At 34.4% G+C, this 23,295-nt stretch overlaps 1 protein-coding gene across 1 annotated transcript in view; it reads left to right on the top strand.

Moving 5' to 3' along the window:
- The window catches only part of LOC123662618 (myotubularin-related protein 5), a 113,078-nt gene that overhangs the window by 64,493 nt on the left and 25,290 nt on the right, over window positions 1-23,295 (top strand). Inside the window, exons 5-9 of the mRNA XM_045597434.1 lie at window positions 18,606-18,722; window positions 20,194-20,413; window positions 21,191-21,317; window positions 21,639-21,753; window positions 22,503-22,753. Of these exons, the coding sequence (XP_045453390.1) occupies window positions 18,606-18,722; window positions 20,194-20,413; window positions 21,191-21,317; window positions 21,639-21,753; window positions 22,503-22,753 (830 nt within the window). The remainder of the gene's footprint in view (window positions 1-18,605; window positions 18,723-20,193; window positions 20,414-21,190; window positions 21,318-21,638; window positions 21,754-22,502; window positions 22,754-23,295) is intronic.

Here is a 23,295-nt window from a genome sequence, read left to right as displayed (position 1 = left end):
ATACTCAGGGAAAAAGGTATCTTTCAATCTGAGAATCGTATTTCTACGATCACTAGAATTGTTTTGAAAATTTGACTTTTTTTGTTTTTGTAATTCAAGGTAATTCAGATTACGAAAATAATAATATACACGTATATCCGCAATGAAGTAAACTAATAGTAGAACGCTTTACTTCATTACGGATGCGGCTTTATTTAACATCACTCGGCCACTTTTTAAATGCAACAAAATTGTAAAATACTCTCCTGAAAACTTAACAAAATGAGATACAATGTTCTTCATATCTGCTGTCCATATGTGTAATGTAATTAATTGTAACGGATTTATTTTTGACAAAAAAGCAATAATGAAAGAAATACTATAAAAAAATTATGAAAACTTACAATATATTTTATGATCTATATTAATATATTTACAAATATTTTTAACTGACTTCGAAAAAGGAGGAGGCTCTCAAATTGATATATTTTTTTACGTGTGTTTACCTCATAATTTTTAACTGGTCATACCGATTTTGGAAACTGGTGCTTGTCATGTGATCAATTTGAGTTAGATCTGCCAAGTATTTGTTGAGTTCTACTCTATAATGCGTATTTAAATGTAAATTGAAGTCATAATTATTGACTTTATTAGAGATATACGTGTTTGCAAATATTACCTGTTTGCAATTTCAAACGTTTTAATATTTATATAGGAAGAGAGCTGGGGAGAGATTGTAACAGGTTTGACATATCGCCCATACCTGTTTGCGGCGCGTTGGAGGCGTTCGTAAACAAGTTTGGATTGCCTTAACTGTATATCTAGTACTTACTTGTTTTTGCTTAAGCAATTACTGTCGACTTTCGACAATTTTCAAATGCCAGTTTATATATTGGACTTGTCTTTTAATTCAAATGTTTCTTGTTGATCAAATTTCTTTCCTTGCTTATGACAATCATGAGTAATGTAACTATATAATGGAGAAAAAAAAAATTAAAATCGATTTAGTAGTTTCAGAGAATAAATAGCCTCTACAAACTTATAGAAAAACGGATGTGCTTTAGACCACACGACTGAAGTAAAATTTCTTTAGCCCCATCTTATATCTCCCTCTCAACTTCCGTTCGTCTCGTCCGATCACTCTTTTCGTAACGCTTTCGTCACGCGACCAGCTTACTCCCCAAGTCAAGCGTGCGTAAAGTAATTTTACTTTAACAAACCAACTCTGTATAATATTAGTGTATATTACGTATTAAATTTTTCCGGTATTAAAACTATTCCAGACTAATGTATTCCCGTACGAATTTTCATCTCAAATTGAGTAACGAATATAAATCCATCCAAACTTTCGTATTTATATTAGGAAATAAGATGTAATTATTTTGAATCGATGCCGAATACAATAAAGACTAGCAATACCCGTGCGAATAATACGCACTAAATAATTTTAAAAATCACTTAATTTACAAAAACAAAAGAAATGACAATTTTTTAGCTGTGGTTGCCGTTGAGCAATCAATTATCGTATAATATATACACATATATATTTTACGGCTATGAGCTAATACTTATACATTACAAAGTAACATTGTAACATAATAATTCAAGTGATTTGGAAACTTTTATGTATTTCTACCTATAAGGTCCCCATCGCTGTTGTTTTGCTTCTGGTGTTGAAGGTCTACGGTAAATAATTACCATCATGATTGGCGTACGCTTCTTAGCCACCCTAGTAGTATAAAAAAATAATTGATTTTAGTTTCATATATGTAGGTACACGGAATATTAAATATCTTCCTCAATTCAATTAAACCTTTTCGCATGTCATTACATAGTATAAAACAAAGTCGCTTCCCGCTGTCTGTGTGCTTAGATCTTTAAAACTATATAATGGATTTTGATACGGTTTTCTTTAATAAATAGAGTGATTCCAGAGGAAGGTTTATATGTATAATACATGCATAATAACAGTAGCGGAACACTGATAGTTTTATAGGTTTCTAATGTGAAACACATTATTGTGTTATTATTATAAATGTGCGTGTATATCGATCGAAGTAAATAATATCAAATAAGCTGCAAATAGTCTTATTACAAATATCTTCTAATCTTTAGGGACGCTTTATCACATCCATCCATGCTATTTGAAACTTTAAAGCAAAACGTTTAAAGGTTGTTTTCCTACATACACACCTATTCCATATAAAGTTTATCCGGTTGTGGGATGTATATCTATATACATATAGTTGATATTTCCGTAAACACTTGAAAGGTAAAGAGGGAACTCGATATGTGATTTCGAGATGAGATCCCGAAATGCAATTTACGTGTTGTGATTATCGTTCACGTCGCGTCGGATTTCGTTATTTTTTTTTTCGGCTTGATGTTTACCGTGCGGGTCGTCGAACTTTGTGTTTACGCGAAAATCAATTTATATTATTTGTATATGAATTGTGTATGTTTATGTAATGTGTGTTTTTATTAGTTCATGTTGTTATATCATATTTCAATCAAATCTATCGATGAATGATGATGATGAAAACTAGTAAATTGAGAGCCGGTTTTCTTGTTCGGTTATACTGCGAAAACTACTGAATCGATCCGAATAATACCTATACCATAAGATGGTATGAAATGGATGATAAGAAACCTTTTAGGAAACACGGTCTGGTATATTTGCGTTATTTATTTATTTAGTTATTTATTTAGTAAGAACCACCAACAGAATTAAATTTAAAAAAAAATTAAAATCAGTTGTATTAAATATATTCATATAATTCCTGCATGCGCTTTAGATAATTAAGTCGTCAGCCTATTCAAAAAAATTTGAACATTCTGGATTGAAAAAAAAAACCATACAAAATCTTATTATAATGTTATTATAATCTTATCTACTTAATGCATAATGCCATCTTGTTCGTACTTTTCTATAGTTATTTGTTATATAATCATGGTCAAGTAAAACCGTCCTTCTGTAGTTTTGCAGATTTTTTTTCCCAAAACAATCAAATTTACTTTTTTTTTTCCTATTAGGTATATCAGTTTTTTTTGCATAACTTGAATGATGTTTCATACGGATTTGTAAAAAAAAAATGTGCGTATGCGTGTGAGTGGCTGTGTGGCATTATGTAATAATACGAATCTTCACTATGTAGTTTCCTTTGATTGATAATAAAGCCATAAATGTTTCTTCAAATGGGGGGGGGGGGGGCGGTTCTAGAGGTGTTTAGATTGTTTCATATAAATAAAAATCAGCTCTTTTTTATTACAAAACTTTACTTTGTCTTAATATACGAACTACTCTACTAGCAACATACTTCTGCATAATCGTCCAATACCATTTTTCTTACCCCTCCCAAAAAAAAAAGTCGAAAATATGAAATATCAATACTAATTACCGCTTAGAACTACAGAAAGAATTCTTTGCTGGTAGAGTATTTTTCATTGTAAATTATAGCCCTGCTTTCGCGCTCACGAAAGGTATCATGCGGAAAAAGTTATCAAAGTAGTTCGTCCATTTAAACAATGTAAAATTTAAAAACGGGCTAGGATTTTTTTTCATGGAATGTGATTTATAACACCTACAGAATTTCCCATTTGAAGTAACGCAGTTAAGAGTCGAACACTTTATATATTATTTATGTATACAGTGTGAGTTACACCGAATAGGATGTACAAATGAGTATAGTTAACATATCTATTGTAAATAGTTAAACACCCGCCCAGGCTTCGCACGGTTGCAAAAACTATCAGTGTTCCTCTATTATATTATGCATGTATTATACATATAAACCTTCCTCTTCAATCACTCTATCTATTTAAAAAAACCGCAACAAAATCCGTTGCGTAGTTTAAAAGATTTAAGCATATATAGGGACAGAGAAAGCGACTTTGTTTTATACTATGTAGTGATTGATATATCTATTGTTTCTATACGGATATTATGACGAGAAAAACTTGATTTTTGTTTTCTTTCACTTACGAGAACGCCACATGTCACTCGGTAATAATAATGACTGATAATAAAGCCATAAATGTTTCTTCAAATGGGGGGGGGGGGGCGGTTCTAGAGGTGTTTAGATTGTTTCATATAAATAAAAATCAGCTCTTTTTTATTACAAAACTTTACTTTGTCTTAATATACGAACTACTCTACTAGATTTTTGTTTTCTTTCACTTACGAGAACGCCACATGTCACTCGGTAATAATAACTGAGGTAGGGCGCAGCAGGAAATTTCCTGCTCAAAATATGGAGCAGCCCGACTGGGCTAGTACCTCGACCTTACAGAAGATCACAGCTAAATGATACTGCTTCCAAGCAGTGCTGTGTTCCTGTGGTGAGTTAGGTGAGCAGAGCTCCTGTGGGGATTGGGGATAGGTTCGGCAACGGGCTTGCGATCATGCGATGCTTCTGGTGTTGCAGACATCTATAGGGTACGCTAATCGCTTCTCGTCAGGTGAGCCGTATGCTTGTTTGCCGACCTGTTTTATGAAAAAATACCGATATTCATATGGCTATGTTTTAACGAGAGAAAACGGTCAAAATAGTGTTGTGAAAAATACATGAAAATATGTGAAAGCTAGTGGTCAGTCTTTTTTCTCCATATCTTCTCGTATTTTGTACTTAGTACTTACTAAATGTGTAATTCAGGTTAATAATCGTATTTTGAAGCAATAATTTCCTTGATATATTCAAATAGATCTTACAAATGGTGGTATTGCGTGAAATTGCTAAGTGGAAAATTATTTGATTGCAATTTAATGTATGCACTATGCAGCGTGTGGTTCCTGCAGGATGTTTACACGTATTTCAACCGTAAAGAGTTATTGCTAATTAAAATATATGAATTTGTAAATTCAAATCTAGCTACATCTAATTAGCGACTAGCTCGTTGCCGCAGTTTTTAGTGAACCTGCTCCGTTCTCTAGGTTTTGTGGGTTTCCTTCCCGCCCCGAGTTTGGGCGTAATGTATATTTTGACTTTATGTATATTTTTATTAGCTCGTTGGCGCAGTTTGTAGTATATCTGCTGTCCGTTTTATGTGGTGTGGGTCAGAGTCCCGAGTCCGTTTGGAATATGTATTTTTATATCTTTTTTTAACCCTCGGTTAGTCGCGCATTTTTTGTTTACGCGGTTGGTCGCGTGGGGTCTCGCAAGACCCCAAAAATAAACAGCCTAAAAAACAACTATCTAATTAAATTTTCTTAACTATCTTAGCAAATTATTGGTAATTAACCTAATTACAATATAACTACAACGAGTTACGTAAAAATATTCTTTTATTTCTGCCTTCAACTTACAATCTAAAAGTAGGAACCTAAATTTCTCTCCTTGAGATCACAATCACAAAAAAAAGTTTTAATGTAACTAAATGCAGGAACTTCTGCTTTTAATAAATCTACATGCAATAACACTAAAATAACAAAGACAGTTACGTGAAATTTGGAAAACACCAACAAAAAAAAACATAAACTTTTACCAATTGAAGTCAGTCATTTTTTTACCGATTATCTTTTTGGACACAGTCGGTGTATACCGTTTTAATACGTGTTAGGCATATGTTACCCTTACAATAATGGCAAACAGATTTGATTTTTCGATCTGATGATCTTGAACAATGAATGCAAAGGTGTCTTCCACTTTTTTTTTCTTTTTTTTATGTCACTTTGCAATTTATCAATCAATTTGCAACTTATTTTGTAGGTCCCATTTCTCTCCCTCTTTTTGACGATGAAAAACTTTTGTGACGATATATTTATCAATGCCTCTTCATCATCATCTCTATACGAACTTTTCAAATCTATGTGTTGTTTATTCGATTCCAAAAACACATGCTGTTCGTCCAACGATTCCAGAACCTGACGATGCTCACGCAAAGATTCTCAATTCTCAAGCAGTTCGTCCCGAGATACCTCATATTATTCTGTAGATTCATCTTCACATTTCTGCTCAGAATCAGTTTTATGCTTATTCCTTTTATCCGGATATATACCGCCTTCACCATCTTCATCATTACTACCACCGTAAACATCGTTATTTTCATCATCTAACCAGCTTGATATATGACGTTGTTGTTCTTCGTCCATTTTACCAGTTAATTAAATTTAAAGTAACAAAAAAAAATTCATAAAAATATGTTACAAATGAAATCTAAACTAAAATAATCAATTAAATTTTACTTACGCGGTTAGTCGCGTGGGGTCTTTCAAAGCCCGTACGCACAAAACACGTTTGTATTTTACGCCACTTACGCACGAACTGAACTTAATGGGTATACGCAGCAAGTATAATCCAAATTAGGAGGGTACCCAAAATATTGAATCGCTGAGATGGTTTTAAATGTTAACATTTTACATTTCTGTAACACCTGGGCTTTCAAAGACCCCACGCGACCAACGGAGGGTTAACCGACTTCCAAAAAAGGAGGAGGTTCTCAATTCAACTGTATTTTTTTTTTTTTTTTTTTTTTTTTTTTTTTTATGTATGTTACATCAGAACTTTTGACCAGGTAGACCGATTTCGACAAATTTTGTTTTAATCGAAAGGTGGTGTGTGCCGATTGGTCCCATTTAAATTAATTTGAGATCTAACAACTACTTTTCGAGTTATATCTAATAATGCGTTTTTACTTGACGCTTTTTTCGTCGACCTACGTTGTATTATACCGCATAACTTTCTACTAGATATACCGATTTTAATAATTCTTTTTTTGTTGGAAAGAGGATATCCCTAGTTTCGTACCATGATAAGTAAACTAGGATCTGATGATGGGATCCCAGAGAAATCGAGAGAAACTCTTGAAAATCCGCAATAACTTTTTACTGGGTGTATCGATTTTGATAATTTTTACTTTAATCGAAAGCTGATGTTTATCATGTGGTCACATATAAATTTTATCGAGATCTGATAACTACTTTTTGATTAATCTTTGATAACGCGTATTTACTTGACATTATTTTCGTCACCTTACGTTGTATTATACCTCATAACTTTTTACTGGGTGCACCGATTTTGACGTTTCTTATATAAATTAAAAGCTACTATTCGTCACGTGGTCCCATTCAAATTTAATTGAGATTTGATTCGTAATTTGTGAGTTATATCTAATATTGCGTATTTACTTGACGGTTTTTTCGTCACCTTACGTTGTATTATACGTTATATCTTTTTACTGGGTGCACTGATTTTGATCTTTTTTGTATAAATCAAAAGCTAATACTTGTCATGTCGTCCGTTTTAAATATGATTGAGATATAATGAGCAATTTTTGAGTAATCTTTGATGACACGTATTTACATGACGATGTTAAGACGACTGTGGTCATGTTCAATACTTTGCCACAACGCCATCTATCAAAATGTTATGAAATTACTTCGTTCACTATCGATCAAATTACAATATTCCACTAGAGTAGAGAGTAGCAGTTTATTCGTTATAAATATATTTGAGCTTTTAATTTTTGAGTTATCGCTAATACTGGGTATTTACTTGGCTATTTTACGTCGACCAACGTTATATTAACCTCATTACTATTTTACTGGGTGGACCGATATCGATGATTCTTTTTTTAATCGATAGGTGGTGCTTGTCATGTGGTCCCATTTAAATATAATTGAGATTTGACTCGAACTTTTTGAGCTATATCTGATATGGCGTATTTACTTGACTGGTTTTGGAGTTTTCTCCTTAAGAATCGATTTTCATTTAAAGCCCCGGAATGAAAAAATTGAACAGTAAAATCTACTGAACGAATGACCTTGTTAGAGATGGCGTTCAGACGTTTTCTAATAACGCAATTAGGTTCCGATAGATGGCGTTATTGCATTAATTTATTTACAATTTGATATAGTAATAATATATTTCTTAGACTAGTAAGCCTTTTTGTGCCTATTTAGACAGTTGATCTGAAGGGGTAAACTCCAGTCGTGCATCGGAGCTGTGTGAAAACATGAACATTACATATTTTTAATAAAAAAGACATAAACCGTAATTCAATATAAATCCGCTTCAACTAAAAAACCCGCCGTAATAAGCGATGTCAGCGCTTCGCGCGAATCGACGACGGGCCTTTTATGAAATTTCTGCCTACAATCGCTAACAAAATGTTAGAAATAACAGTAGAACATTATATAATTCTACAATTTTATAATGTCGCGTTATATGGAATACGAACAAAGTATTACTATTTTTTCGTCGATCTACGTTGTATTACTCTTCGATGTAATTGAAGTCGGTTTTTTTTTTTATATTAATATAGACTTGCGTTTGACCACTATTTCACCTGATGTTAAGTGAAAACGCCGTCTAGGATGGAACACGCTTACCTAGAAATAACCTATTCACTCGCGACTTAAAGATCCCCAGGTTGTATTTATCCGGACACGGACGGACAACACAGACGCTGGTAGAGAGTACCATTCTTTGACCGTACGCATTATGAATGAATAATATCATAGATAATTAATTAATATTTATTAGTTATATTATAAAATTATTTATATCAGCCGGCTGTTACATAAAACACAGGCATCAAATTGCTTATAGTCTAGCTTAGGAATAGGCGACCTTGTTTGTAAATTCCATAGTAAATTTTAAAGAAGTGTTTTTTTATACTCCATGGCCATTTCTAGCCTCATCATCTCTAGTCATATCTCATCTAGATTTTATTCATGAAGCGTTGGCGGTTGCGGCCATATAGGCTATACAGTTTTGCTTACCGTGGTCTAGGAATTTGTCCTTGTGTATTGTGTACTTTTCCGGACCTCGAAACAGAATTTTCATCCTACTATAGCGGACCTCCATGAGCTTGCAGCTTTATCTTTTTATTACAAATATCATAGTTAATGGGCTATACAGATACAACGCTACGAGAGCCCTAGACGAGTGAAGTACTGTTTAAAAGGCAGACATGTATTTTATGTTAATAAATTCAAAGGAAAGGCTCGTTTTAATTAACTTAAAAGTTGGCTAGACACTCGCTTCATCGAATAAACAGTCTAGACGGATTTAGGCTGAGTTCAGACATGACGAATGTCAACGAATTACTTGTCGACTCAACCTTGATAGTAAGAACGATTTTGCACTGTTTGTTTTATTCATTACTAGTTGACCTGATAGATATGGTCCTGAATTGCATACTGTCAAACGCGTGACGTTGAAATATTCGTTAGATTGTTGTTAAATGTTACAATTTTCAAGGTCTAATTGTCTGCAAATCAATTGAACGAAATGATGATCCAGCTTCTCTGCTTGGTAATACATTTAGCAATTTATTTTTATTTATAATGAAAAAATAAAATAAATGAGTCTATATGGGTACAATGAAAATCCCTAATAATATAATAAATTAAATATTTATATAGTATCTAATAAAAAAAGTATTATCAAAATTTGTACAATCAACACAAACACAAAGTACAAAGAATTGATAACCTTCTCTTTTTTTTAAGTCGGTAAAAAATCGAACATTTTCGCATTTTCATTACTTCCTTTACCAGAAGTAAGTAAAAAAAACTTAAGTTGCACGTTTCACAGTCACTAATCAAAATAGCTCAGTTGGATTACGTAGGTCTTAATCAAAGGTCACGGGTTCACGGTCGGCCGTTGCGTTTTTCGAATTCCTAATTAGTTCGTGCAATTTGTCCCACTTAGCGGCAATGAAAACACCGCGAGGTAACTTGTCTTGACATGCTTAATGTCTTTTTATAAATATATCAATTTATTTAAATGCTAAATCAATATTATCATATTTTATATTTACACTAGCTGTGCCTGCGACTTCGTCCGCTAAAAAGCTATTGTTCAGTTCTCAGAGTTATAAATAAATTTCTAAAATAAAAGTAGCCTAAGTTACTCCTTATTACATCACCTATCCGCTAGTGAAAATCTCGTGAAAATCGGTCCAGCCGTTTCAGAGATTAACCGGAACAAACAGACAGACAGACACCAAAATTGTAATAAATGTTATTTTGGTATATGTACCGTTTATACATCCATATGCATTTAGGAAAAAACGGTTATTTTAATATTACAAACAGACACTACAATTTTATTTATTTGTAAAGATGAAAAATATTTTGGATTTGGAATGAGTGGTTAATAATTTTTTAAACAAGTCATATACCAATGGCTAGCTGTTCGAATAATAAAGTATTATTTATGTATAATAGTATTTTTTTTATTATTATTTTATTACATAGAAAGCCAACACAATGTACAAAGTTACAATTATTTTTGAATACAGATTAACAGTATGACAAATTTTTAATATACATTTCAGTTATAGGCTAGCTCAACACGTCTATGGTATGCCATGCTGGTAGTATCTTCACTTAAATTGTAAATTAACGACCGCCGAAGGATACCCGCTTCATAAAAAGGGTGTTTTGAGTTTTAATTTCACTTTCAAATTTCACTTTAATGTCTCTCTCGGCCTATTGCGTTTTATCCCTTTTTTATTACATATTTCATTGGAGTTCATTTGAATTCAAAAAGGGAATAATAACCATAGGTTGGCATGATGAATGAAACACTCTGGTGTAGTGGTGCGAACATTCGAGTAAAATACCAACGGTTAGCGGTTTCGATTCCCGCTTGAGATGGATATTTATATATGTACAAATATTTACTCCCGGCTTGGATGTCTGTCCTTGGGGGTCTCCCCACCGTGCCTCGGAGAGCACGTTAAGCCGTCGCGTCGGTCCAGGTTGTAATCTTAAATCTCTGATAGCGATCATTACTCATAGACTAGGGATATTATTTATCATTCGCCAACCCGCATTGGAGCAGCGTGGTGGATTAAGCTCCAATCCTTTTCTTATATGGAGAAATACGCCTTTGTCCAGCAGTGAGATGTTACAGAATACAGGCTGAATGCAACGTTGAAAAAGTTCGAAATTTATTACTTGTCGATGTAAGTTGAAGTCGTTTTTTTTATTGTTTAAGAACGAACACAATTATCTTTCCATCCTGTACTCGTAGGAAGCGATGAGTATTACGTCACATGTGATGCCATTGAAATTGATTTTGAGTCGTATTATTTAGATATTGATTTTAATTATATCATAATAAAAGTTAATCGAGCAATGAGTATATGCGGGCGTTTTTGTTTATTTATTTTTTGACCAACTTCAAAAAAGGAGGGTTTTGATAATTCTTTTTTCGTTGGAAAGGAGGTATCCCTGGTGTCGTACCATGATAAGGAAACCAGGATCTGATGATGGGATCCCAGAGAAATCGAGGGAAACTCTCGAAAATCCGTAAACTTTTTTTTTAACTGGGTGTACCGATTTTGATGATTTTTAATTTAATCAAAAGCCGAAGTTTAGCATGTGGTCACATTTAAATTTCATCGAGATCTGATTACATCTTTTGGAGTAATCTTTGATAATGCGTATTTACTTGACTATTTTTTCGTCTACCTACGTTGTATTATTTGTCGATGTTATTGAGGTCGGTTTTTTTTCGTTTCCAAGCAAACACAATTATTCGTCTGTTTTGTTTTTCTGAAATGTTTCCACCTATGTTAAAAGCAAGAATTATACTTAATATATATTATAAATTACGTACTTTTTTCGACTATTTTCGGTGTATGGTGGTGGTTATGTTGGCGTGTTAATAATTCATATTAAATATTTTTTTATTTGACTAGCCCGTTGGCGCAGTTTGCTCTGCTTTCGGTTCCGCGGGTTGCGGGTTCGATTCCCGTCTGAGTCTGAGTGTAATATTTGTATTTATATACTTAGATATTTACTACTTCTATGTATATTTATAAAAAAAATAGTTATATATAACTATATTAGTGTGTATGTTATAAGATCTTTATTATTTATTCATTTAATTATTTATAATCGAGAAAGAAAAACCGCACAGCACAGTTAGTGTCGCTGTACACGCTTGAGATGTTACATTTCCTTCCGCCTCGGAGATCATAAAAGGGTGCGTTCGTATTCATCGCCTCTTGAGTAAACAGTGAACCGCAAGTGGGTCCGCTGGAACCTGAGGCGCGTCGAGAGAGACCTTTCTGCTAATTTTTCCATTTCTAACCGACTTCAAAAAAATGTGGTGCTTGTCACGTTTGTCCCATTTAAATTTAATCGAGATGTGACAAGTATTTTTTTGAGTTAATACTAACAACGCGTATTTACTTGACTATTTTTTCGTCCAATGTTGTTGTTTTATTACTTCTAGGTAAGTAAGTTTAGGTAATTGAAGTCGGGTTTTTTTCGTTTGCCAGCAAACAATTTTTTAAATATGTTTTTATTATAAACGGTGATAAAAAAACATATGGTCCGATAGATGGTCAACGGTTATCCCACTACAACGACTATCCTATTGACGACGCGTTGGCGCAGCGGTCACAGCACTGGTTTGTGGCTGTTGCGCTGGCGGTAGCGGGTTCGATTCCCTCACATGATAAAAATTTGTATTAGCCATATAGATGTTTGCCGTGGTCTGGGTGTTTGTGCAGTCCTTTTGGGTCTCCCCATTGTGCCTCGGAGAGCACGTTAAGCCGTCGGTCCCGTTTGTTGTCATGTACACCTGATGACGATCGCTGCTCATAGTAGGGAATATATTTGCCAACCCGCATTGGAGCAGCGTGGTGGATTAAGCTCTTATCCTTCTCCTACATGGGGAAAGAGTCCTATGTCCAGGTGTGGGATATTACAGGCTGAAGCAATTATCCTAGCCTATAAACGCGTGCAATAGCAGGAGCCTCGCAAGCGCGATGCTCGTAATGGTTGAAATGATAAGGAATGATAATAATATACTCGTAGGTTATGTTCGATAGCTTTTAAGCTAGTTGAGAGGTTTGATCAATCCGTAGCGTTACATTTTATGGCCTAACAACGTTCTGAAATATTTCCAAAATCCATGTTGAGATTATTGTGTTTTAATACTTCTAAGCTACGTTATTTTTAATATATTCTTTCATTTCTTGCATTGCTTATCTCTTGATCTCAATATCTATCACTACCATGGGTTGACTGGTTGGGATCTCTTATAGAGAAATGTGAAGAAATCTTTGTCCTAACCAACGCCTTTTGTAAGTATTTTCTTTAATTATTAAATTCAACAAAGAATATATGTTGAAAAGTTGCAAAATTGTAGGAAAAATGCAAGAAAATATCTTTAATAAAAAAAAAAAAAAAACGCGTGCTTTAGACCACACGACAGAATTAAAACTTCTTCAACTCCTACAGTTATATACGAAACGCAATCTTCTCTCTTTCTTTCTTTACTAAATTATATCTCCCTCTAAACTTCCGTTCGCCTCGCCCTCGCTCACTTTTCGTAACGCTCTCGTCACGCCTGCACCAGCTTACTCCCCATCAAGTCAAGCGTGCGTAAAGAAGTTTTGCTTCAATAATTAAGAATAACAAAAACAAGAACAAAGCGAAACACTAGAGCTTAAGAGCAGCTCGACATTGAGATAACAATGGTTCCCTAGGTATAACGTAACAGACGTAACGGTGAAGTAACGTTCATTGTCAAGTGCTCTAGGAAATAGTGTGTCAGTGGGTAATAGTTTTTACTCTAGGTCTAGGTTATGATAAAATTTATTCTCATAAAGTTTATTTGAAAGTGATGAACATAACTCAAAGGTTAGTAAACCTAGTTATATACGGCTTCGCCCGTTTGGCTTACACGATTTTGGCTATTTTCCATTTTTTCCCGTAAAAATATAACCAGTATTTTGGTGATGAAATAAAATCTAATGGAAATGAAATGAAAATTGAAATCGTTTTAATAGTGTTTTCCCGATGGTCAATCGGAATATTCTAAAATCAGATCAAGTCAAAATCAGTCAGAAAGAGGTATGCTATTGACTAGACAGTGGCGCAATTTGCAGTGTCCCTGCTTTCCACTCAAGAGGCACATTAAGTTGCCTGCCTTAGGAAAAGACGATCGTGTATGTTACAATTTTTTTATTATTAATTTAAAAAAAAATTGTAAAAGAATATTGTCGGTCAATTTGCACGTTCATTTGTTGTATGTGTTCATAGGCAACCCGTTATTAAATTTCCATAAAAACAATGAGCTGTCGACCGCAACACGCGTGACGTCAGTGCTAAGAAATAGGCTGAGCGTTTGCTAAGATGCAATATACATAATATAGAAATTAAGAATAGAGAGAATTAGAATATATATTGGTTAAATTATCGATTATGATTAGGGTATAATTTGATAAAACATTTTCAGCTTTGCTGTGAAATAGAAACAAAGAGATGTAATATAATATTCTGTTAAAGATTATGTTAATAATAATTATGTATCCGATAAATATGTGTGTGTTGGGGTTAATAGTGCTGAATTTTACACGAGACTTGCAGATGTCTAAAAGAGATGGGGACTAGTGGGACAAAATGTAATAAGTAGAGATTATGGTTCAAAAAATTGGCCATATTTTTTATTTTAACATATAAAAAATTAGCACATTTCTGAATCGGAAGCAGAGAAAAATTAGAAAAATAGTTTTCGTCAAATTAATTGGGTATCGATTCAACTACATATAATCGATTATAGAATTCAAAAAGAAAAGGTTTGCACCGTTAGTTAACTCAAAGTATTTATATGCACAATTAAAGTTGTAAACAATAAAATTTAAATAAAGTTACATTAATAGCGAAAATATCTATATATATATATATATATATATATATATATATATATATATATATATATATATATATATATATATAATATTGATTGATTGATTGGTTTAATGACATTTATTTAAAATAAATCATATTTTTAATGACAGCTTTGACAGCTGAATGACATTGATACTAGCCGTTTATTTTCTGCACCGGCCACTGCGCCATCTCCTCCCATGTCCCGTCACTCGTTTCGTGTTTACTGTTTCCCGATGTGTTCTGGATCCATTCCTGATATTTATGGTTTCAATTTATTAATATTTGTAATTAGTTTTCAAACATTCTTTACTATTTTTTTTATATCACTAGTTCGGCAAACAAGCATACGGCTCACCTGGTGGTAGGATATTACCGTAGCTTATAGACGCCTGCAACACCAGAAGCATCGCAAGCGCGTTGCCGACCCAATCCCCAATCCCCCCCAGGAGCTCTGGTCACCTTACTCACCAACAGGAACACAATACTGCTTGAAAACAGTATTATTTAGCTGTGGTCTTCTGTAAGGTCGAGGTACTACCCCAGTCGGGCTGCTCCATATTTTGAGCAGGAAATTCCTGCTATGCCCTACCTCATTTGATAAATATAATAAATAATATAATAAACATTAGTGCTTCAAGAACTTAGTGATCGGGTTTTTTTATAGACATTGTAACATAACCTCACTTTTACGAAACGTCTAATAACTCCGCTAAATAATCGCTAAACTATAGAGAATTTTCAGCGAGGGATCAATAAGCCTAAATGCATTAATTGATTACATTTTCATTTCATTATATTTTGGCCCAAGAATGTATGGAATACTTTCCATCTCCATTGTGACATTGACAGTTTTTTGAAATAGTAAATGCTAAGTTTTTGCAGATGCTATTCAGCAGTCTATATTTTGAATTGATGGTAGCTTCACGGTAACCACAACTGTAGGTTTAATCTTGACTTCAATCCCAATCTCACAAAAACACGAATTCAGTACAGTTCCAGTTCCAATCTGTAATATTTTGGTACTGTTGACCAAATCGAGCTTTCAATTGAATTGAAATTGGAATCGAATTAACGATCGGTTTCCGGTGTAGCCATTATAATAAAAAATAATAAGAAAATAAAATTTAACTCATAAAATTTTATGTTTTTTAAATTATAATGTGTCTCCAATAATTAATTATTATCTACTATATTGTAATTCGTTAAATTAAACCTAAAACTGATTTTTTTAAGCATAAAAACGCAAGATATATTATACATTCTGTCATAATATGTGTTGTTGTTAAAAAAAAGCTCACGACTGGCGCAATTTTGAGACTTCTAAATTTCAAATTATCTCGATTACGTATTTTCCTAATTTATATTTATAATTAACTTATCTTCTTTCTTTATTTAAGTACTTCTGTAATAATTTCTGCAATTTTACCAGTGTTAAGTTTAAATTAGTGAATACAAAAGTTTATTAATAATTAATATACTTAAAACAAAAGATAATAGTGACTTAAATACTGTGATTTTTATTTAAATATTAGAAACATAAATACTGTGATTTATATTTAAAAATTACTACCTTAGGTTAAAAGAGGATAAAAAACTAATTGTTAAGTATTTAGTTCCATTTTAACAAAATACTGTGATTGTGGTATTGTTGATAATATAAAAATATACATAGTTAATAAGGGCCAGTCGCGCCATTATCTCAATAAAAAACACTTTGAGATACACAATCGAACACTAAAAAGTTATCTTTATTTCGATCCCAAACACGATTTCCAAGTCGATAGTCAACGTCAAAATATTGTCAAGAGTGCAAAAAATGTATAAGATCGAGAAATCCCAATTTCTATTAGTTACATAAAATTCCATTGTGATTGAGTAAAATCGTGCGCTAGTGTAGTGTTTAAGAGTACCGATTGACAAGTTCTTGATCCCAATCCTAAATTTCAAATAAGATTGAGTTTCAAGAGTAAGCCTGCTGGTCTATTAAAGACCAATTATTGTTATGATTAATTTGTCAAATTATGATTTGAAATTGTCAATTTACGGACAAAGTCCCGTGTCAAAAAGTGTTTTGAATCGCGTCATACGTCTACCTTAGTAAGAAATTTACATACGCTGCTCCTGAATACGCGAACAGATGTGTACCAGATTGTAAACTATGAAGCTAGCATGTAACAGACATGCGCCCCCATGACATGACAGGCACATTTGTAATAATAATCATCGTTTTGTCTAACAGATGTTTGCACTAAGTACATTTACATGTTTGGGCTTGTATATAAAGCGAATTAGAAGACCCCTGTGATCTCACTCGCGTTTATTTTTACTCTATTACTAAATAATAAGTCTTCAACAAAATTTTCTAAATGGAAATAAAAGATATTCAGAAATAGGGATTTTTATAAGGTACTTTAGTTACTTTATGGCGCCACAACCAGTACAGGATTATTTAAGATATTACATTAATTGCAAAGAATATTGTTATTGTAACGTAAAATTTAACACAAAAGCTTCCAAGAAGTTCTGGTTCGTTGTAATCCAGTATCAAAACCGTTTACCAATTCTCGGAATCGGTAAATGTAAAAAAAAATCTGTACGGAATAATAAATATTCCTCGCGTGTGCTGTTGGTAAATTATTGCGTGAGAGATATATTGTTTGACGTGTAAAATATTTGAATTTTTTTATTTTATTTATACTTATAATGGTTTAAATAATGTAATTTTTTTCAAGTTGATACGTTCAACTTTAGCTGTCGGTTGCTGTCGTTTGTTTTTGTAATGAAGTATATCGATTTTTTTTAAATTTTCTTTTATATGAATCTTGTCGTGACGATAACGAACAAAAAATCACTTTGGTGCAATCAGTTTTGCACGTATATACATATCGGCGATTCATTTATATTTATATATGAACCAAATGTACAAAGATCAACTCGCTAGAAGAGCGAACTTTTTCAGCCACCTTTTGAGAACAAGACAGAATAATAAAGCTTTTTTTATTCTGTGAATAAAAAATGAGGAGTAAAAGCTATTGAACGAATGACCTCGTTACGTTGCTCGTAACGCCATCCATCGAAACACAATAGGGTTCCGATCGATTGCGTAACGACGTTTTCTAATAACGCCATCTTAGATAGACAGATGGCGTTATTTGATTCGTTTATTTTCCATTTGATATTGTATTCTTTTTCTTAGACTAGTAAGCCTTTTTTGTACCTATTTAGACAGTCGATCTGAAGGAGAAACCTCCAGTCGTTTTCGGAGCTGACACACACTTTTTTTAAATTACAATGACAAGCTTTGTTTCAAGAAACATTTGTAACAAGTCGTGTATTTATAGGTACTGTTTCAAGAAATTACCAATATTGAATGTTTTTTTAAATCGATTAAAACGTTAATAAAATAAGCGCGTCCTGTCAATTGTGCTTACGAAGCCTTATATATACCATCTATGTATATATGGCGACTACCGTCAGGCGGGTAGTCATTACTTAATCCTAAAAGTAGGTATAAAGAAAAGAAGTAAAAAAGTAAATGAAAGTGTCGAGACTTCCACGGTAGACTGTAGGCGGGAGATGTCTGTATAAAGTCGATGTTAAATGTTTACTTTCAGACATCGAAAGATGCGCCTGAATGTACTTTAGAATATTAATATAATAAAGCGGTATACTTAGTTTGTTTAAGGAATGCTTGGAAAAATCTTTTTTTTTTTTATTAGACTTCTTACTTTTTTAAGTAAGTTAAAAATTATTTAATAGTAAAAGCATATTATTCAGTTCAGGATTATATTAATGTTAAAGATAGTAGTGAGCTATTGACAATTTTTCAGAAAGGGTATTTGCGGAATTTCATTGCTATTCCTCTCTGCAAAATCTACATTCCGAATCGATGGTAGTACTCAATTAACGACGGTTGAAAAGTACTTTTTAAGCTCATTTATATAAAGTAAATTTTGATTTTTAATTTTGCTTTCTATTTTATTTACAGGACGAAGAGTCACTGGACTCGAGCCGGCCGGTCCCGAACATAACCCACCACAGCATCATGTACGCGCCCAAGTGTCTGGTCATCGTTTCGCGGCAAGACTACATCGATACATTTCGGGTGAGCAAAACTTGATGATTCAATTTGTGTCATTGAGGAGAAGAATCAAAGCTTAATCTACCACGCTGTGCCATTGTGGGGTTGTCTTTTATAAAAAAAAAGTTCGTGCGTTCAAAGTACACGTGTCAGAAGTGAAACTTCCTTGGCAAACTAATTTTTAAGTCTCGTTTATATTTATACGAATCTTGAGCTTTAGATTTCCGTTCCAGCGCCATCGACAAAAACGTTACCGTTTCATCAAAACTTTGCCGTTTCATCTATAAAAATTTTACCCTCATGCGCCTAAAAAAGTTTCACTTAAAAAAATATCCAGGCTAAGATCTAGACTAGGTAAAACCGAATTATGGGGTTTTTGGGTGTGGAGGGTGGAGGGTGTAGGGGAATCTATACAAGGTAACACTGTCACACCTCAAAACCCCATGGTTATGGAGATATCCATGGTTAAAGTTTTGAGGTTAGAAGAAGAATTTAAAGCTATTATAATACCTTTAAGCTCGTACTGTTTGCATTGTGTGACAAATCGACACTTTTAAACAAAATAACGCGTCAGACATAATATTCTAATAAAATTAGTAACATTGCGTGCTAGAATATAGGTTTAGAAATTCGAAAAATACCCAAAACCGAATCGGAGCACCCCACTGTCCACGTGGTCTTGGTCTGTCCTACCCCTAGAGTGCTTTTTTGTGTCGCGGAGGCGCGGAGGGAGGGCTGCACTTCCCGCAGCGCCGGAGCCAAGCGTTCCTCTAACTTTCGAAATTCTTCTTCTAACCTCAAAACTTTAACCATGGATATCTCCATAACCATGGGGTTCTGAGGTGTGACAGTGGTACTAGGGGTAGCGTTCCCCACCCTCTCCCCCCCTTCCCCCCACGGTCCCGAAATTCGGTTTTACGTAATCTAAAGCTTTACCAATATCCAATTAAGGCAAAACAAATGTTAACACGATAACAAGGAGTCTCGTAAAGAGTTGTAGATTGATTGATATGAGAGGATTATATATTACTAGCTGACTCGACAAACGTTGTCTTGCCGCTAAACGCTATTTAAAAATAGGGGTTGGTGGTAGAAGGGTGACAATTTAGGGTTGTATGTATTTTTCAACGGCAATTCATAATAAAATAAAAATAAAACATAATTTATCCTAAAATAAAAAAATATATATATATTTAGGGGTGGACTACCGTTAACATTTAGTGGAATGAAAAATAGATGTTGTTCGATTCTCGTTCGTTGAATATATATAATGCTCGTGTCGCGGTGTTTGTAGTTTAACTCCTCCGAAACGGCTTGACCGATTCTCATGAAATTTTGTGCGCATATTGGGTAGGTCTGAGAATCGAACAACATCTATTTTTCATACATCGAAGTTAGGGGGGGGGGGGATTAAGGGGTTAATAACATATATGGCAAAACAACGTTTGCGGGGTCAGCTAGTATTTAGTATAATAGGTCAAAATATATTTTTCAGAATTGCCTCGGCATAATCTACACGGTGTGGGTTGAGAACCTGGGCGTGCCACTGGAGACACTAGTCGGTAACCTGCTGGGCTGCGTATTGGTACCCCCGCCCGGGGGCCCGCAGGTTCGCTTCAGTATCGGAGCCGGTGACCGGCAGGCGTTGCAGCCGCCCGCGGCGCCGCCTATGCCGGTCACGCATAACGCGGTGTACATGCTGTTGAGATTATTAGGTAAGTTTTTAATAAACGAAACTTTTTTTTACAAAACAATATACGTACAGAAAATAACACAGTTCACACTTGCAATGTACAAGGCAAGTTACACTAGACAACCGTAGCTTACAATCACAAATTATAATTTAATTCACAAATTAATTAGGAATAGAGTGTACGAGACAAATTAAGAAGGTTCGTATTAAACCTCCAGTAACAGCAGTGTTTTCCTTTTAAAACTACTCAAGTTGTCGTGGTTAATATCCAAATTAAGTATCCTTGATATATCATTATATAATCCTTGATATATCAAATATAAAATATTTGCAGTCAAAATTAAAATGTAAGGGTGTGCGATTTCTATGCTCTCGAGTGTACTTTAAATATTTCAGTTAATGCACGATTTAAATGTGATAATAGTTACATGCAAGTAGCACTTGAGTATGGCGTTTATATGACTACATAGAAATGACGTATGGTGGTGAAAAACCAAGAAGGCTGTGCTTTACTGTCACAAAATGAAAAGTATGGGAAGCGCTTACACTTAAACCTCTGTATTTTTATAATAATTCGTTAATATGCTATAAAATACACACATTCATACAGATTATACATCAAACTATAAATTATTTTTTTTTTATTTGTATACTTGTATATATATATATATACTCGTATACACATATATATTAATAACACAGTAAACAGAAATGACTTACAATATTATAAAGTTATCCTGCTATTTGGAAATATTCATATTTAGCATAGCAATAAACATATTTTCTGTCTGTGTTTCAGGGATTCACAATTCGGTGACACTGTGGTGTGCGGTGATGAGCGAACACAAAGTGTTGCTAGTTTCGTTAGCCGCAGCGCGATTATCAGCAGCTTGCAGGGCGCTCGCAGCTCTCATGTTCCCTTTCAGGTAGAGGTGGACCTTGCTACTAATTTATACCACCGCATGTATTTGGTGATTTTGTATGGGTTTGTCTTGAGAATCCGTCAACTCGCAGTGGAGGTTCTTGTACATGGAGAAAATGGCTTATTTCCAGTGGGCTACAGGCTGAAATGTTGTCTTCAGTAAAAAAATATATTTTATATAACTTTCTTACTCAAATATACAAAATACGTTATATATAAGGTGGATTTAAAGACATATAGCCTTATTTACCAGTCGATCTTAGACGTTCATGAAACATTGCTCAGGCAGTTGTATTATAATCTTAGTAAATATTTTACCTTTCAGATACGCTCATGTATACATACCACTCTTACCGGCCGGCTTAGCAGAAGTTTTGGCGACACCCACGCCTTTTCTTATTGGGGTCCATTCGAGCTTGAAAGACGAGGTATCCGAGTTGGTAAGTGTTTAGTTTTAGAGGATATATGGTAATATATGGGTATATGGTATTGGGATGAAGCAAGAAGTCTTTCGATGCAGTTTTTATATACAACAAGGTCGGCAAACAAGCGTACGGCTCACCTGATGGTAAGCGATTACCGTAGCTTATAGACGCCTGCAACACCAGAAGCATTACAAGCTCGTTGCCAACCCTATCCTCAATTCCCCCAGGAGCTCTGGTCATCTTACTCACCAACAGGAACACAACACTGCTTGAAAACGTATTATTTAGCTGTGGTCTTATGTAAGGTCGAGGTACTACCTCAGTCGGGCTGCTCCATATTTTGAGTAGGAAATTTACTGCTGTGCCCTACCTCAACAGTTAGCTTTCTGGACCGGATACTCAAATGGAAGCAAGAATCAAGTCAACCTACCTTAAGAAAAGACATGCATGTGTTAAACATATTTATTATTTTATAAAAGTTTTCACCCCTTTGTCTCCTTAGAACGAACGTTGAAATTGTCGTTGATTTAACGCTTTAAAACGAGTCCTCTCGTTAAAGGATCGTCAGTAGCACGAGTAGCTTCCATGAGAGCAGCTTTGCATATTTATATATTAGCAAATCTAAGCTACTGCGCTGATTCTTTCAATTATTTATTTGAATCATCAATACAATCAATGTAGCTAATGTAGCCAAGAGTAGCAAAAGGAAATTTTGCCGTTTAAAAGTATATTAGTTCAATAGTAAATCTGATTTTTTATTTCAGCTGGATGTCATAGTGGCAGATCTCGACGTAGGATCGCTCCACATACCGGCGAGTGTGAACATCCCTCGTCCAGAAGGGAAACTCCTGTCCTCCCTTCAGGATTCTTTGGCCCTAGTGCTTCAGCCCGAGTTGAAGTCAGCAGACTCGGCCTTCGCCCCTCCACCTCCATCCTCGTCCCCACCACACATGTTGGATAAGGAGATCAGAGCGGTGTTCATGAGGACGTTAGCTAAATTGTTACAGGGTTACAGGTCAGTGTATAGTTTCTTTGTATTTATTAATACTTACTTTAACAACACAATGTAGAATACATGAGGGTTTGATTCTTAGGGCTTGTTTCACCTCAATTAATAAATAACAAGTTTTAGATTCATTTTTGCGAGTAGAAATATCTCATAAATATGACGGAATTTGATGGTGTAAAGGAAAAATATATCAAAATTCTTTATCTGTTGGATGTCGGCATCCGTCAAATAAAGTTATCCACAATTAGTGAAACAGGCCCTTAGACGTAAAACTTTAGTAAGTAAAATCATCGTTACAGCCTATACAGTCCACTGCTGGACATAGGCCTCAACAAGTTCACGCCAAAAATGGCGTGAACTCATATGTGTTGCCCATAGTCACCACGCTGGGCAGGCGGGTTGGTGACCGCAGGGCTGGCTTTGTCGCACCGAAGACGCCGCTGCCTGTCTTCGGCCTGTGTATTTCAAAGATAGCAGATGGATGGTTATACCGCCACCGGTCGGCTTTTTAAGTTCCAAGGTGGTAGCGGAACTGTGTTATCCCTTAG

Source organism: Melitaea cinxia, chromosome 19 (genome assembly GCF_905220565.1).
Source record: "Melitaea cinxia chromosome 19, ilMelCinx1.1, whole genome shotgun sequence".
In the NCBI taxonomy this organism is placed as follows: Eukaryota; Metazoa; Arthropoda; class Insecta; order Lepidoptera; family Nymphalidae; genus Melitaea; species Melitaea cinxia.
The sequence above is the reverse complement of the archived record's forward strand: the minus strand, read 5'-3'. Positions and strand labels throughout refer to the sequence as shown.